Here is a 16,296-nt window from a genome sequence, read left to right on the forward strand (position 1 = left end):
TTGAATGGCATACCAGCAGGGTGCCGAAACAAAATGGGCATCTCTGAAGTTCGAGTATGCTAGTACATGCATTTTGTCTAAAACAGAAATATTTTACTTCAATTGAAGCAGAGAATAGAAACATTCTGCAGAGTGTGGAGACACAAAAATCAAGGCAAAATGAAGAAAGGCACGGAATGCCTCCCAGGATAAATTCCTCGATGGTTCACACACTGATGAGTCTGCAGTTCAGGAGAGAGCTGAGGAACGGTGTTCGTTGTAGCTTGATGCAGCCACACATATGGGCAGAAGGCAGACCTGCACATGGAGCACAAAATCGGTGTGGCTGCTGGAGGTTGCGATGGAGCGAGACTATTGATGATTGGCGGTCGGGCAGAGGAAGGAAGGGGAGACAGGGCGGCGAGCGAGAGCCGCGTGGGCGTTGAGGAACTGTGTGGCCTACATCAGGGCGCGTGGGGACGACCCTACCTCAATGGAGGCGGGAGCTCGCAGACGAGCGCCGACGGGAAGAGGTGGCGCAGGGTCTAGGCCGCCGGCGGCAGATCTCGTGACTGGGGGCGGCGGCTCCGGTGGCCAACAGCGGGGGGCGTTGAGGTCGGGTGGTCGGCGGCAGGAGGTCCGTCGGGGTCGGGGGCGGCGGCAGGGGTGGCGCGCTGGGGCCGAGGGGCCGGAGGCGGGAGCCGCGCCGGAGTCAGTGGGCAGCGACGGGAGGTGGTCGGGGGATCCGGAAAGAGGGGATGAGGTGGGGGAGGAGGGTGGGGTGGGAATGGGCCGCTCGGGTTTTTTCTTTTTTGTGTTTTCGGGAGTTCGGGAGGGCCCGACAAAGCCCTATACAGGGCCACCGTGATCCAAATAGCTATTCTATACCATGCACAACATCTCTACTCCTAATGTCTCAGTTAGTAGTCCGCGTTCCGGGTTTTATTTTCGTCCCACCTAATACGGTCTTTTTTGGTACTTCTTTGGTACTTGCTCCCACCTCCCGCTCAGCCGCAAAAAACCAATGAAAACCCCGCGATCGAGTCCCGTAGACGCCCAACCTCCACTGGTTTATTTTCGTCCTCCCTCGACCTGCGAAAAGAAACCAAGGAAAAAAGATCGAGGCCCCCTCGCACGAACCGGGAGCGAGGCCTCCTTGCGAAAAAAAATATCTGACGATCCAGGCTGCCCTCGATCGTCTCGCTACGAGGACGAGAACCATGCCCCAGCCGCCATAGTGGAGCCCTACGCCGCCGCCGAGATCGGAGAGGAGCCGCCGCCGCCGAGGTTCGAGAGGAGCTGGCCACCACGACCTCCCTCCCCAGGCGGCCGCCACCACCCCCTCCCCAAGCAGCCATGTACAGCAGGGCGGCGCCCACGCGCCTGGCCTATGTAGGTCTCGGCCTCCCTCCTCCCTTTGTCCAAGGCCAGGAGCTCCCCCTCCCCGACCCGATCTGGCGGAGAGAGGGCCAGGCCTTGCCACTCCGGTGGTCGCTGTGGCCAGATCTGTCCGGGGTAGTCGCCGTAGAGCCTCTATGGCGGCGGAGTAGCAGCAGCCCGACAGAAGGTGGGTGCCAGATCGTCGTCCAGCAGCTCGCCGTCGGAGCTTCTCACTACAGGCGATGGAGGCTGGTGCTACTCAGTCTATCTATGATGTTTGTTTCCTGTGTTTACATGGCAGAGTGATTGCTGCACTGGCTTTTGGCTATGGATGCAAGTTGGGAACTCATTCAGTGATTTGAGGGTGCAGGTAGGGATGATGCTGCGGATGGGATGGGAAGATGTGTGTGTGTGCTAGCTGCTTCACATACGACTCAGAGAAAGAATTGCTTTGCAGGTACACACTTGCTGCAAACTGATGTATTGAACTTTCAGGGATTTTGATTGGTCGCCCAAATAACCCATTCTCCTTTTGTTGATATTTATGAAGGAGATCATTATTTCTCTTTTAGTTTCAGGTTACCAACATCACGAATTTCATACTTATGGAGTGGAGCCACCAAACAATTTATGAGGTAAAATCACTATATACATATTGTTTTCCCACCGCTGCTTCAAGCGACACGCATTCGTTGCAAAGAAATCGGCATCACCTGCGTGCTTGCTTGTGTTTGTTTCTAGCCGGCAAGAATCCATCGAGTCTTCCTCTATGTGTGCAACCTTGCCAGTGTGTGAATCAATCAAGGCAAGGGCAAGCAACCAACATTAAGCATGTGCGAGTCTTGCCGGGATCTGATCTATCAACTCGTTCAGCCAGCTTTGCACCATGTGCACGTCGTCCATGCTAGAAAAGCACTTGGCAAGTGGACGGCTCCATTGGCCATGCGTCAACAATTCAAATCATTATCTATACTCGATAGACACATACTTTTTTATGCAATTCTGAATTTATGGAAGCAGAAGAACTGATTATGTGAATTAAATATCTAATCCCATGTGTAGGTGCTATCTAACTGTTGTGATTATTTATGCGCATATAACTTGCAGGTAGATAACTCTATAGTATGAAGACTTAAAAATACGAGTGCATGTCATTGGTGTTTTGAATCCATCTTCCATCACTTCTAATACTTTTGTGTTACATAATACTATTTTTTCAGCATTTGATTGACATATCGATGGTATTTGTAATAAATTTCTTTCTTTAAATTCTTTACCAGGAAATATGTTGAAGCACCGAATGTATTCCATTTGCAGTTAGTATTGTCCCCAGTTCTGCTTGATTTGATTTTTATTTCCCATCAGTTTTGTGTTTTGTCAGAGAATGGTTTCTCTTTACCTGTGGAAGTCCCTGTACTCAGGTAAATCCTTTTGCATCATTTCACTATTGGTTTTGTTGTAATTGTATTAGATTTCCGCCATGGACGCCGCCTCGCTCATGGGCTCCTCCTCCGCCGACGCGCGCACCGACGGGGAGCACCGGATGGGCATCACCATCATGGGCGTCTGCTACGACGGCGGCGTCCTCGCCGCTGACACTCAGGACCAGCACCGGTACCCCCCCCCTCGCGGATCCAACAGCAGCGGCTAGGTCAGGGTCGGAGATGGCGCATCGGCCATCCGATTCCGCCGGTCGTAGATCAAACAGAGGGCGTGATAAAGTCCAGCAGAAGTGGTGGCTGGGATTTTTACTGTTAATTCGATCTGCAAAACAGTGATCAATATAGTATATGTGTAGTAAAATAGACATGTTGCTGATAGTGTTGTAGTAGTGTGTGATTTGGTTGCATAGTTTTCTAATGGAAACAAGTGAAAAACTCTTTGATTTTCTGATTTCTTTATGCTTGCAGAGAGGTTCCACAACTTCGGTTTGGCTATCATCAAAATTGGAGGAGAGCCCGATGCATTGGAGAGCATCATCCGTGAGTTCCACAAGATCGAATTGAGGAGGCATTATAACCTGGCATCATTTGGATGACTTTGTCAGTAGGTAGAAATTAGAATTTGAGCAATCTGAGACCCTGAGTTCTGCATAAAGAATTCCGAAAGTGAAACACCTTGTTTGTCCTGCAGGAAGAATGGCTAACATGCCTGTTAAAGCTAGATAAACGCGTATTGAAGGAACTGGGGTATGTCCGCCATGTTGAACACCCTCACAATGACGGGTAATTTCTTGTTACATTCACCATGGAATGGTTTTGTGATTCTGTTCCTTGTACATAATTCAGTTAAATTCTATCAAGTATCCAGTTACTTGCCATTCTTTGGTGAGATTTGTTGATGATTTTTTTGAAGTATTTTTGTGCTATTCTCATGTTTGTCAAACATCAATTTAGACATCTTGACAATACTTCCAACACTTTTTTAGCAATTGATACTGCCCACACTTTTCCTGGTCTTTTCGTCCCACAGTAGAATAATCCTATGTTGCCATGAAAAACAATTTCATGTGCTGAAGGCAGCGGATCAAATCAGCACTACTCCATACTGCATTGTTCTTGTCCCATTTCGAGTATCTTCGTTAAATCATTTTCATCGGTACTAAGTAGCACTGACCTTTATGTGTTAATTTTTTTTACCAACTTGCGAAGAATGCATTTTTTCCTTTTCTTTATGTACACAAATGAGGCAATGCAGTTGGCATCGACATCTGCTACTCGCCGGCCTCTCTTGGAGCGCAGGTCGCCATCGCCGTCCGCCGCTTCGGCGCTTAGCTCCTGCCCCATGGACGCATTCGCCACACCACTACTAGGGAAAAGCCTAACAGTAACGCGGGTAATAGGGCTATCAGTACAGCTAACGTGTACCAGTAGCGTGTACCCACAAGCGCTACTGGCATACATACTTAGCAGTAGCGCTGGTTGGGGAAGGTGCTACTGGTGGGACTAATGGTATGGTGCTAGCTTTATGAAATAAACGCTCAGCGTTCGCAATTCTTCATACTTAACTTGTTCATTGCATTTCAAACTTCTAGATTAGATGCCTGATATTTTTTTCTTAAAGAATGTAAAATGCGAGTGCGTGTAAAAGGACTTCCCATTTTATTGCATTCAAGAAATGACCAAGTTACTGAATTTGATTTGTAGGTACCATACAATGTTAGCGAGGACAGTGATTGGGGGATTGATATTTTCGAAGTAAAGAGGTGCTTGGAGGAGGCACGCGTCGCAGGTTTGACTGTTTGGGCTATGGTGATCATAAACCCCGGATAACCGACGGAACAGGTATGCAAACAAATATTTGCAATAACATCAAAAAATCTAAAAGGTTCGCTAAAATTGTGCTGAAACTCAATATCCGCAAGCTTTGCTGTAGGTACTTTCTGTGACCAACCAGGAGGAGATAGTAGAATTTTGTCGAAAAGAAGGTTTGGTTATGCTTGCCGATGAAGTTTGCACTTGGTGAACTGCGGTAGTTTTGTGACGCGAACGCGTGTGTAGACATCCTACATTTGTATAAATGCGTTTACAGGTATACCAAGACAAGCTCTATATGGAGGACATGAAGTTCAATTCTTTCAGGAAAGTTGCCAGATCACTTGGGTATGACGAGAATGGTATATCCATAGTGTCATTTCATTGGGGGTAAATCTTTGTTCATTAGAAACACAGTTCATAGCCTCTGGAAAATAAGCCTTAGATTAGAGATCCATGGTAATTTTTTCATCATCTGAACTTGGCAGGGTACTCTGGAGTATGTGGCAGAAGGGGAAGCTACATGTTGATATGTAAAATTCCCTTCACGACTCGTTTAGGAATAACAGAGTTTTGGAGATGATGTGATGGGTGAGATTCGCAAGGTGGCTTCTGTGACTCTTTGCCCCAACATAAATGGTGACTTGCGATGGATCCACCGAAGGTTCGTTCATCATGCCTTTCTTGTGTCTACTACTATAATTTATTGTAATTAGTACATATTATCCTGATAATCATTGTGCAAGAAAACTGAGAGCTCAGTTTACAACACTGATGGAGTCAGTCCATCGAATATTTGAGGATTCAAATTCAGAGAGAATATTCCATCGAATGTTCAAAGAATTCAGAAAGTAGAGTAAGTAGAGCTCAGATAGTAGTGATACAGATTAACTTATATCAACGGGTGCTTACACTAAATCTGGCCAAATACTGTAGTAAGTAGCCTCCTTGTGTTGTCGGTTATTACATGCTATAAAAGACTTCAGCTCCTGCACTGAACCAAATTAATGGGGTGATAATACAGATTAACACTACAAAAGCCTCCCCCCCTCTCAGTCAGGCCTCTATACCCTACCACCTACTCATCTCCCTGAAACCTCTTGGGGTAGAGAGGCAAAAAAAGAAAAAAACAAGAAAAGAAGACAATTAAACATTCCTGGATACAGGCAACACTGTATTCGCAAGCCCGTTGGCTACTTTCTGGGGTCGTGGAGGCTTCTTGTAATTTGCTATACTAAAATGGGGGCAAATATACTCCAACCCATGTGTATTCGCGTAATCCTGCAACGAAAAGACCGATCGGTAGATATGTTATCATGGAGAGGGGGTTAGGGTCGTAGAATACAAGACTTTGGTGGTTACTGACAGTTCTAACATGAATTTGATTGACCTGGGAGTTGTGACATGCAAATGTTTTATGGTTGATGGTTCTGTACCATCAGTAATATTATATAAACATAGTCTCTGCTTTCATCTTCTTTGATGATATATTTTCTGGTCAAAATTTAAATGCATTATGCACCTGTTCTTTTTATTGTAGTTCCATTTTTTGTCAAATTTATAAATTCTCTATGAATAGGAATATAGAGGCATGTTCTTAATCTATTTTGGTTTTTTTGTTCACCCCGAAATGCAGTATAGATCTGCGATTGACATTTTTATTGGACCACTGGGTGAGCATTTGCAACAAAGAGCCAGGGAGTAAGCTGGGAGCGGACAAACATAATGCCCTGAACATGAGTTTGTCCTTGCATAATTATCCATGTCTGATGGTACTACACCGCTTTAGTTTGTCCTTGTATTATCTCTTGTTGATAAAAAATGTCCAGAACAAAGAAATGATGAATTGTAGTATAGCCATTTTTGTAGTTGAAAATTATGTCTAAAATTGATCATCACATAGTATGCTGGCAACTTGCAGGGTCGATGAGACATTGATTGCCATATTGCTTTTCCATCTTATTCACATCTTATGAATATATCTTTAACAATATAATTTAATATTTGTGTTTTCACAGGTAGGAAGAGACAGGATCAGATCGCTCACCAGTTATGAAGATGTGGTAGTACCGTAGTAGGGTGTGGTAGATGAACATGTCTTTATTTTCCGAATCGCTTAATATTATATGATATTGTACTGACAAGTAGGAGGTGATTGCTGATGGGTGATTCTAGATTCTTGAGTGAATACTAGCTACCATGTTATCCTAAGTGCTGTCAACTATTCAATTACAAATAAAAACTCAAGAACGTACTTAGTCTACCACAAATTGAGATTTTTTTGCCTCAAATTTAGTCTGATACATTTTCCTTAACGTGACACTCTTTTTAGAGTTAACCCAACATTTTTCTGTTCCATCGTAATCAACTAACTTTGATATGCATGGGTTCAATGCTAAACAAAGGAGGCACACTTCTCTAGCCTCGAGGTGGTATCACTAATATGTGCCATGAACTATACGCAATTCAGGTTATGTGACCAGACACTATATTTTATCCCCATCATTATCAGAGCAATGCATAATTTTTCTTTGCTCATCGTCCTACTAACAATAACTTGTTCTGCCTAAGTGGTTATCCCTTATAGCATCACCTGCACCTACCAGCCTGAATGAACTTTGGCGACAATGCAAACTTGCTGTTATTGCAGATGAAAAAAATATTGTAATGTATGCAAATGCAAGTGTGATTTTTCCTTTTAGAAACCCTTTTTCTGTTTTCATTTTATTCCTGTCTGAAATATAATATATAAATAAAGAGGTTTATTATTCTTCCGTCATCTTCAGCTCATGTATATTTTATGTGTTTCTTACTTTCTTTTAACATTTCTCAATATAGTTCTTCTCAACAAATTTTCATATAGCAGAGCTTGGTCCAGCACTCGGACTCTCGGACTCACTGGATGCAAATGGAGTGGAGCCTCCTCTGCCATCTCAGCATCAGCCGCAGGACGGCACTACAACCAACTAGCACCATGGATGGGTCAAGGTTGCTTGTGATGAGATCATCAATCTCGAAGGACAGGTTGATGATATGGACCTCTTGGACAACTATGTCGTCGTTGTTGTAAAACATGGTGATGGTGTTTCAGTTGAAATAGGCAAGGGCAGTCAGCCCGAGGCGGCCCTTATTCAGGCTTCAAGATCGAGCTGCACCTTTATCGATGGAAGTCATATCCATTATTCCTCCTTATTCTATCTTATATATTTAACTGTATTGACATAAAAACAGTGTTAGGATTATAGACATGTATCGTTGTTATTACCAATCAGATCAGTGGTACAAGTCTTTTTTCCTTGATGTCTGAGTGTTTAGCCACAAGAGGCGTTAGAAGAGCCCGAACAGAACCTACCGAGCCTGGTCGTGGTTAATGAGGATTTGCCGGATAAATAGCCTGGTCGTGGGAGGCGAAGGGGCACTTCTCGGTCAGATCTGCATACGCGGCTGGCTTTTGCGGAAGGGAGGTCATACCTACGGCGGATCTAACATGGAAGTCGCGTGCCCCTTTGCAGTGCAAATTCTTTACATGGCTGGCAATGAAGGAGCGATGCTGGACTTCGGATCGCCTTGCGCAAAGGGGTCTACCTCATCAGGATGCATGCCGTTCTGTGATCAAGAGGACGAAACGATCAATCATATACTGCTATCATGTGTCTTTGCTCGGACTGCTTGGGCGGCCATCTATGGCTCGCTGGATAAACCAGAATGGACCCCCTCCCCTCATGATGTGCTGGCCGAGTGGGCCATTGACAAGAAGGGAGTGAACAACTTGAGCACGAAGGATCTACGCACCATATTCGCGCTTGTCTGGTGAGAGTTGTGGAAGCACAGGAATGCTATTGTATTTGATGGAGCACGACCGTCTATAGATCAGCTGTTACAAAGAGTGAGAGATGAGGGTGTGGTCTGGTCCTCTGCGGGACTTCTAAAAAGGAATGTAACTTCCTTCTTTACTAGGGTAGAGAGGTGGGTGAGTGGTGAGGATTAGCATGTAATATAAACCCTGTAACCAATGGTGGAGGCACTCTTTGCCTTTCTTCTTTAATATATGATATGCACACTCGTGCATATTCGAGAAAAAAAAGAACCTACCGAGCCTTCTGTCCGTGTAGTCTGCAACTTGACAAGGTTAAACATGAGATTCTTTTTATACTGAATAATATCTATGCCAACATCTTACATTTAATCCAATTAGCCTTACCTTTTAATTTCCAATATTCTAGGGAAAGCAAACGGAAGCTCATGGAACTGACGCAACCATGATCACACGCTTCGACGGTACTGTTCCTTATAAGCATGCCTTTTGCTGATATGATAGTTTTGCGTTGACTTCATAAACTTTTATTGTATGCCAGCAGTTCTCTGACTATGCTTTAAATGAGAGTAGTTTACATCGCTAGAATATGGGCATCAGAGATTAAGAAGAAAATGGGCATGAAAGAATTTTTTATAGTTGGTTCATTTGTTATATACATCTTTCATGTTCACTCTGTAGAGCTCCCTTGGGTAGTTACTTCGTTTGTGTTGCACAAAATACACGCTCTCCATCCGTCAAGGAAGCAGGTCGTAAATCAGCATGGTCAAGTTGTAGTGACATGATAAAGGCAATAAACTTTCACACATTTTCTGTTCCATTCACAATTATTTGAAGGGGCTGCTTATCAGTTTTTAATCTTGAAGCTTGCACGGTCACTAATATGACCATGCTATTTTAGAGTGATAACCTTGCTTCCGAAGAAACTTCAAGGTTGCAAGATAGTGAAAGCTTCTTTTTTGTGCAGTGGCAAGGTGAAATTTTATGGAAGAGACCAAGAGGAGTTGCTTCACGTGCTTAATCACCGATGTGTACAAATGCATAAACAGTGATGAATACTTTCTCATGAATTTTAATTTTCCCCTCCAGTCACAACATCATTGATTCCTTGTATTAATATACACCTAAACTGATGGTTTTATCTAATTCTAAGAAAGGCACATTGCAAGGTATATTTAGACATTAGAATATATATGTATGCCCTTGTTGCAATGCACGGACAATGTAATAATCTTTATTCCTTTGCATTGTTTGTCTGGTTTGTATTCGTGTTCCGATCACGATCCATTGATTACACGTTTTATGTTTTTATTTGTAGTATTGCCATAAGATAAACATAATGCTTTGCTAGATGTCTTATGCGGGCTAGAGAGATTCAATTAACACGGAGAAATTCAAAGTGTGGTTCGGGAGGGGATGGAATGAGATTGTGATCCAGATGCACCTGTGGTACATGTGGTGAGCTTCAATTTGTACTAGAGTTAGTTTCAAGTTTTATCCTTGTTGCAGTAAAAAATTAAGGCTGGATTAAACACCATGTACATCTTTAATTACTTTTAAATAAGAAATATAATCAAAATATTCTTTTGAATTGATAAAATTTATATAATTTGTAGAAGTACATGAAGGTGGAACAGGAGGAAGGGTGGGAGAAGATTAGATATCGTTTCATTTTCTTGCAAGGAGAGGATGGTTACGAAGAAATGACAAGAAATGGAGAGAGAATCAGTTTTATTACTGTATGGATGGAAACCACGTGCCAGCTTGTCCAACATATTTCTACGTTGAGTCAATTATTCGATCGCTATGTTTTTTTATTCCATGGCAATGCATGGTCATTCAACTATTCAAATTTACAGGTTGTTCATCCACTTTTTTCAAGCTATTTACATATTTGTCACTTGTTAGCAAGTTTGCATATGATGCTAGGAAGTGAACATAAGGACACATAAACGTTGCATTTTGAATATGAAATAAACTCAACATCAAAATAACAAATTCGTTGTTGTGTCCATCAGTGAGCAGGAAATGTAAGCATCCTTCTAAATAAGATATTACCTATCTTGAAGCTGGAAATGCAAGAATTCTTCTAAATAAGATATTAGTTATCTTCATGATGGAAATGCAAGCATCCAAAATTTACAACAATATTTCTAAAAACTGGAAACAAGCTTGCAATCTTGATATAAGAATGAAACATAAGCAACATCACAGAGTTTGCTATTTCTTTTGAAACATAATTACCAACAAGTGATATACAGGTGAACTTACAGTTTATTCAAATTGGAATGCGGCTCACTCTACTAAAAAGGACGATGTCACTCACTCCGACTAAAAACGATCTTCTACTCGCATTTAGCATCTGGCCAATGAATATATATTGTATATGAGTTTTCTATTTTTTATTTTAATAATATTTATATGTCTACTTTTGTAGATCAAAGATCAAAACTGATGGCTTTTTATTGACAAAGCTTTATGGTGAACCAGACTGAAAAATCATCGGGTTTTAAACAATCAGAAGAGATGCATACAAATAATTGTTATTTATATATTTGTTGTGCATGATAATACAAAAGGTATGTTTCTATACATATTTATTTTTACAGAGTATGAAAGAGATGGAGATGGATTATGTCAACGTTCAAAAAGAATCCATCGACAAGGGTGTTGAGGCGATGTCATTGGAAGGGCCCAAAAAACTCATTAAGATTTATACAACAAAAGGCCCGTGGCAACGCACGGGCATTGTACTAGCTTGGAAAAGGCAAAACCATATGCTTAAGCTTCGGCATTAAGCAATACATAAATGCATCCTGTGATATTTTCTGTATTTATTGCAAAAGGAAACCCTAACCGCATTTGAGCTTCTGGACCCTGGAGTAATTACCTATGTGTCACTGATGGGATTAACTACCTTCCCTGCCCAGTTTGACATTTTTGTTTCTCATACAGGGAGCTGTTAATCAGCGGCAACTGATGACAAGGAATAAGCGCCTGTTTTCTTGTTGTTTAGTACTTGACCATACAAAGAACTGCTTTGTAAATAGCGGCATTGAATCAAAACGAGCGAAGTAGCATTTCTGGTAAAATGGATAGATAGGGGTCTCTAACAGATGTTACCATATGTTATTGAATCTCAAGATAGGCAAGTATCTCTGACAGATGTTAGCATATATTCTTGCATCTCGAGATGATATTGGATAGCTTGCGTGTGCATATTTCTCAAGGATAATTGATTTATGTGATATGGCTGCAGTCATGCTTGCATTAGCATCAATTAATATTATGTGACTGTTCTTTTTGGTTGACCCATGGTCTCCTTCTGATGTTATACTAATCCAGACCTAATTAGGGCACCGGTTCATGTCTCATTACACTATTCACTGCCCACAGTAATTCAGAGTTGTAGATAAGGACAGAGCTGTGAGAACTGATTGTCCTCTGCTCCTTTTTGTATGTTTGATTGAACAGTCGACCTCAATATAATATCACTTTGATTAACATATCATGTGATAATTTTTTCTATTGACTGCAAAAGAAAAAACAAATGCCCATTTGGTCTTTTGGGGCCTGCAGTAGAGTCACCTCTATTCCACTGATGATATTAACCAGCTTTCCTGCTCAGTTTGATATTTGGTTTCTCATACTAGGAGTCATTAATAAGCTGCAACTGATGAGATGGAACGATAATTTTTTTGTTTAGCACTTAACCACAGGAAGAAACTGTTTTGTGAATATCGGCATCAAATAGAAACAAATGAAGTAGCGATACTGGGAAATGGATAGGCTGGTGTCTCCAGGTCTAACAGGTGCTAGCATCTATTCTTTGCATCTCAAGATGATCTGGTACACAAATTTTCTTTGTTGTACGACGATCTTAATAGATCAGTAACCTGTATGAGAAACAATATGTTTGCCATTTTAATTATCAGATCGTCACTTCGTCAGGTACCTATGTATCTTTTGGATGATGTATGTTTGTTACTTTGTCAGTATTACGTGCATATACATATGACTACTGTACATATAAATTCACCCAGTAAAAAAATAGTCTTGAAAAACTAGCACATTGTTGCCTGGGTTCATGACTAGCTAACAATTTTGTTGGCACTGCTTGCAACCGTGCCATTGGCCATCCCCGGGTCGTCCTTCTCAACTGCAATCTCTGCTTGCCCAAGTTAAGTCCCTCCTCCTTACCAACGGCCCACCTCAATGGTGGTCTCCTATAAAAGCACTAAACCCTGCCGCGAAGCTGACTCTATATCCCATTGTTTTCTCATTTTATTCTGTTGCAACACACGGGCAATTTTCCTAGAATCAAGCATCTTCCATCCGAGGGTAGTGCAAAGATGGAGGAGGAAGCATGAGAGGCATGAGTACGCTTCTTCACATCTACGGCCCATGGTCCTGACAACAACAATCCTAAGTGAACTATTTGGCCAAAATGAAAACTAGACTTTCACTAAATTCTTCATAGCAAAAACTATTCAATCAAATCTTTTTCTAGCTAAATAAAGCCGGATCTACTACACGATTGGGATCAGAGAAAGATTGAGAAGGCGCCCATAGCAACGCACGGGCATCTTTACTAGTTGATATAGTGCCTGCGTCAAAAATCATACAGTTCCCACGCAGAGCAAGATCGGTTCAGCAGCGTGTGTTGTCCCTCCCCTCTACTTTGACCCGGTGGGAGGGATTCATGTGTACACATGCAAGCTCTCAAACTATATTATGTAATATTAGAGCATGACCTATATACCGTAATACAAACCAAAAATCCCCTCCTAAGTCAAATTAACCTCTCTTGTTGTTGATAAAAGTGATGGACCAAGCGGGCCCACAGATGGAAAGCATTGATATTGCTAATAACCGAGTGAGTGAGTGCCAGAGGACAACCACCGTCGCTTGCATGTGGGCCAAACATATGTATGGAGGTGTGTGTGGTTGTGATGTTTGAATACCCCAAATGCACAACTTTGATGTGACACATGCTTTGAAAACCGTAAAGTCCTCACACGGAGCGAGGTACATGAAGCATAGTATACGTTGGTCCCTTTCCCCCTCTTCGACGCGTACTATATACTCCTACCGTAACACAAAACAAAAATAATCCTCCTTGATGGTCAAATTAACCTCTCTCAACGTAGGTCAAAGTGATGCATGCATGGACGATGACCTCACGGGCCCATCGATGGAAGGGTCACACATGAGTGAGTGTCCTAGGATAACCACCGCCTACATGCATGTGGCCTAGAGAGGTGTTGTGTGATGTCTGAATAGCCAATGCACAACTTTGATGTGGCCCCTGCCTCGGAAACTGGAAAGTCCCCACACGGAGTAAGGTGTTCATGACACGTACGTAGTATGTGCTGGTCCCCTCCCACCTCTTCGATGCGTACTATATACTCCTACCGTAACATAAAAAAAGAATCATCCTTGTTGGTTACCGAAGGTCATATTTATATGGTTAGCTTACGACCGTTTCTGCAAACGGCTTACCAAAGTGCATACTCTATTTCTTTAAAAGATGCAAGGCTTATATCAAAGAATCGAGCAAGCTAATGAATGCGCGGACACAACCAATTGAAGACAACATAAATGTGCGCAAGCCACAAGTTGGCGACAGGTGGATCTCCATTCTCCATTTTGGAGATGGACCGGTTTACCTGTTTTATGCTATTTTACCTAAGAGAGAGGAGTAGGTCCTAGGTAGTAAGAACAATTAGCTAGTGTTGATTATGACTATGATGATGATGAGGAGGAGTTGTTATTATGATGATGATGATGATGAGTTATGTGCTAGAATGTGTTAGAATGATGAGTTGTTATATGACTCTTAGATGATGATGATGATGAGGAGGAGTTATTATGATGAGGAGGAGTTGTTATATGACTATGAGGATGATGATGATGAGTTGTTGTGATGATGATGATGATGATGATGATGAGTTCTATTATGATGATGATGGGTTATTATATAATTGGGTGAAAATAAATGCGGGTTAGATTCAAGTGGATGGATCCAAAGTGACCAAGTTGGTCGATCCAAAGTGACGGGTTAGATTCAAGTGGATGGATCCAAAGTGACCAAGTTGGTCAAACTTGGTCAATTTGGTAATCCGACCAACTTGGTCACTTTGGATCCATCCACTTGAATCTAATCCGTGTTTCTTTTCACCCAATGATATAATAACTCATCATGATCATAATGATATAGCAATCTCTAAATTGCTATTGTATGAAAACTTGTATAACGGTGTATAAATATAGTATAAAACATAAGATAAATGAAATATGGAAGGATATGAGTAGCCTGGGGTCAGGGCGCGCTACTAGTAATTAGCAATAGTGCATGCTGGAACACGCGCTACTGCTGACTGAGTTAGCAGTAGTGGGGGCTTAACTAGCGCTACTACTAAAAGTTAGTTGCAGCGTCGTAGCAATAGCGCTGGCACCCGCGCTACTACTAGGGTTTTCAGTAGTAGTGGTTGTGAATACATAGCGATCAACGTCAAAACGACTCAACAAAATAAAACACGTCCATGACCACCACCCTTGCCTACGGAGACTCTTGGCTCTGCCTGAACTCGTGCAAGCGTTCGTCCAAGTGGTTGACACGCCCGTGGTACATCTGGAGCACAATCTCGAGCTCCAAGTTGGCTATTTCATTGGAGATCACCAGCTCGAGGATGCGACGGCCATGTTCCTCTACTGCGCCTAGGTGGACACCTGGGCAAAAGAGTTGATCGAGCCAAGCGACCAGCGCGTTGGCATCGAGCGGGTCTCGAACAAGGTGAATGGCATGACCCATGCGGACTTCGCGTCCGGCCTCTGGTGCAAGTATGGCGCAGATGGCCTCTACCCACTCCCGACGAAGAATTGGGCTACTGATGGGCCATGTACCCGCCTGCAACGTGTTCGGGAACGTTGCATGGAAAACAAAAAATTTCTATGACATGCAAGATCTATCCATGGAGATGCATAGCTACGAGAGGGAGAGAGCATCTACATACCCTTGTAGATCGCTAAGCGGAAGCATATATAACGCGGTTGATGTAGTCCTACTCTTCCCGAACCGATCCAACCGATCTAGTGCCGAACGAACAGCACCTCCGAGTTTAGCACACGTGTGGCTCGATGACGTCTCCCCCTTCTTGATCCAGCAAGCGGGAGAGGATAACTAGATGGGATCACAACCAACATGACAGCGTGGTGGTGATGGCGGTGGTGGAGCACCGACAACGCTTCACTAAGCATCGCTGGGACGAGGTGGTGGAACTACGGAGTAACAGGAGAGAGAGGGGCGCCAAGGGCTTCATGTCTTCTCTTGGGGCACCCCTCCCCTCTATATATAGGTGGAGGGGCGTGGGGAACAGCCCCTCTGATGCGGAGCATCCTACAAACATCACCATGTCAAGAGTCCGTGCGGCAAGTGACACGTGCGACATCTACTTCACATACATAAAGATTAATCATCTCCTTTACACGTGTTCACTTGATCCCTTCGAGGATGGTATACTACTTGACATCCCTCTCGTGTGCATTCATAGGTATTACCGGAGCTTCATCAACGACGAGGATGAGTTCAAGCGCAAGAGAACATCTACACCATCCAAGAAGGGAGAAGGACCCCAAGACGCGAAGCATCAGAGGCCTCGGACCACCCCGGGTGCTCGGCCTCCTACGCCCCGTGTGCTCGGACCCCCGGCACCAACCGGGCGCGGCCCCTGACCACCCCGGGTGCCCAGGCTTTCTCCTTCGGGTGCCCGCACCCCGACCCCTCGTGTGCCCGACCCCTCGCCTGGCGCTACCCAAGGTGCCTGACCTCCTCATCCCAGCGACCCCCGGGTGCCCGGTCCCCTTTAC

At 43.4% G+C, this 16,296-nt stretch overlaps 1 protein-coding gene and 1 long non-coding RNA gene across 29 annotated transcripts; both read left to right on the forward strand.

Moving 5' to 3' along the window:
• Positions 1–765: 765 nt before the first annotated feature.
• LOC123097321 (uncharacterized) lies at positions 766–8,626 on the forward strand. Of its 28 annotated transcripts, XR_006447019.1 has the most exons (12): positions 780–1,634; positions 1,730–1,816; positions 1,938–1,994; positions 2,101–2,675; positions 2,831–2,973; positions 3,270–3,409; positions 3,493–3,584; positions 4,506–4,643; positions 4,735–5,003; positions 5,102–5,277; positions 6,250–6,385; positions 6,632–8,548. XR_006447019.1 is itself a non-coding variant. In XM_044519023.1 (5 exons), exons 2-5 carry the CDS (start codon positions 5,201–5,203, stop codon positions 7,681–7,683), a joined length of 462 nt encoding a protein of 153 aa, XP_044374958.1. In that variant the 5' UTR covers positions 4,662–5,003; positions 5,102–5,200; the 3' UTR covers positions 7,684–8,626. The 28 variants fall into 28 exon arrangements, 1 of the variants encoding a protein (XP_044374958.1); XR_006447035.1 differs by having other exon boundaries at positions 766–1,816; positions 2,640–2,675; positions 6,632–8,607; XR_006447034.1 differs by lacking the exon at positions 2,101–2,675 and having other exon boundaries at positions 768–1,634; positions 6,632–8,606.
• Positions 8,627–8,667: 41 nt separating this feature from the next.
• Positions 8,668–9,674, forward strand: LOC123097323 (uncharacterized). The gene is made up of 3 exons (XR_006447038.1): positions 8,668–8,741; positions 8,837–8,891; positions 9,395–9,674. It is a non-coding gene; the product is annotated as an uncharacterized lncRNA (long non-coding RNA).
• Positions 9,675–16,296: the final 6,622 nt, after the last annotated feature.

Source organism: Triticum aestivum, chromosome 4D, assembly GCF_018294505.1.
Source record: "Triticum aestivum cultivar Chinese Spring chromosome 4D, IWGSC CS RefSeq v2.1, whole genome shotgun sequence".
Taxonomy (NCBI): Eukaryota; Viridiplantae; Streptophyta; class Magnoliopsida; order Poales; family Poaceae; genus Triticum; species Triticum aestivum.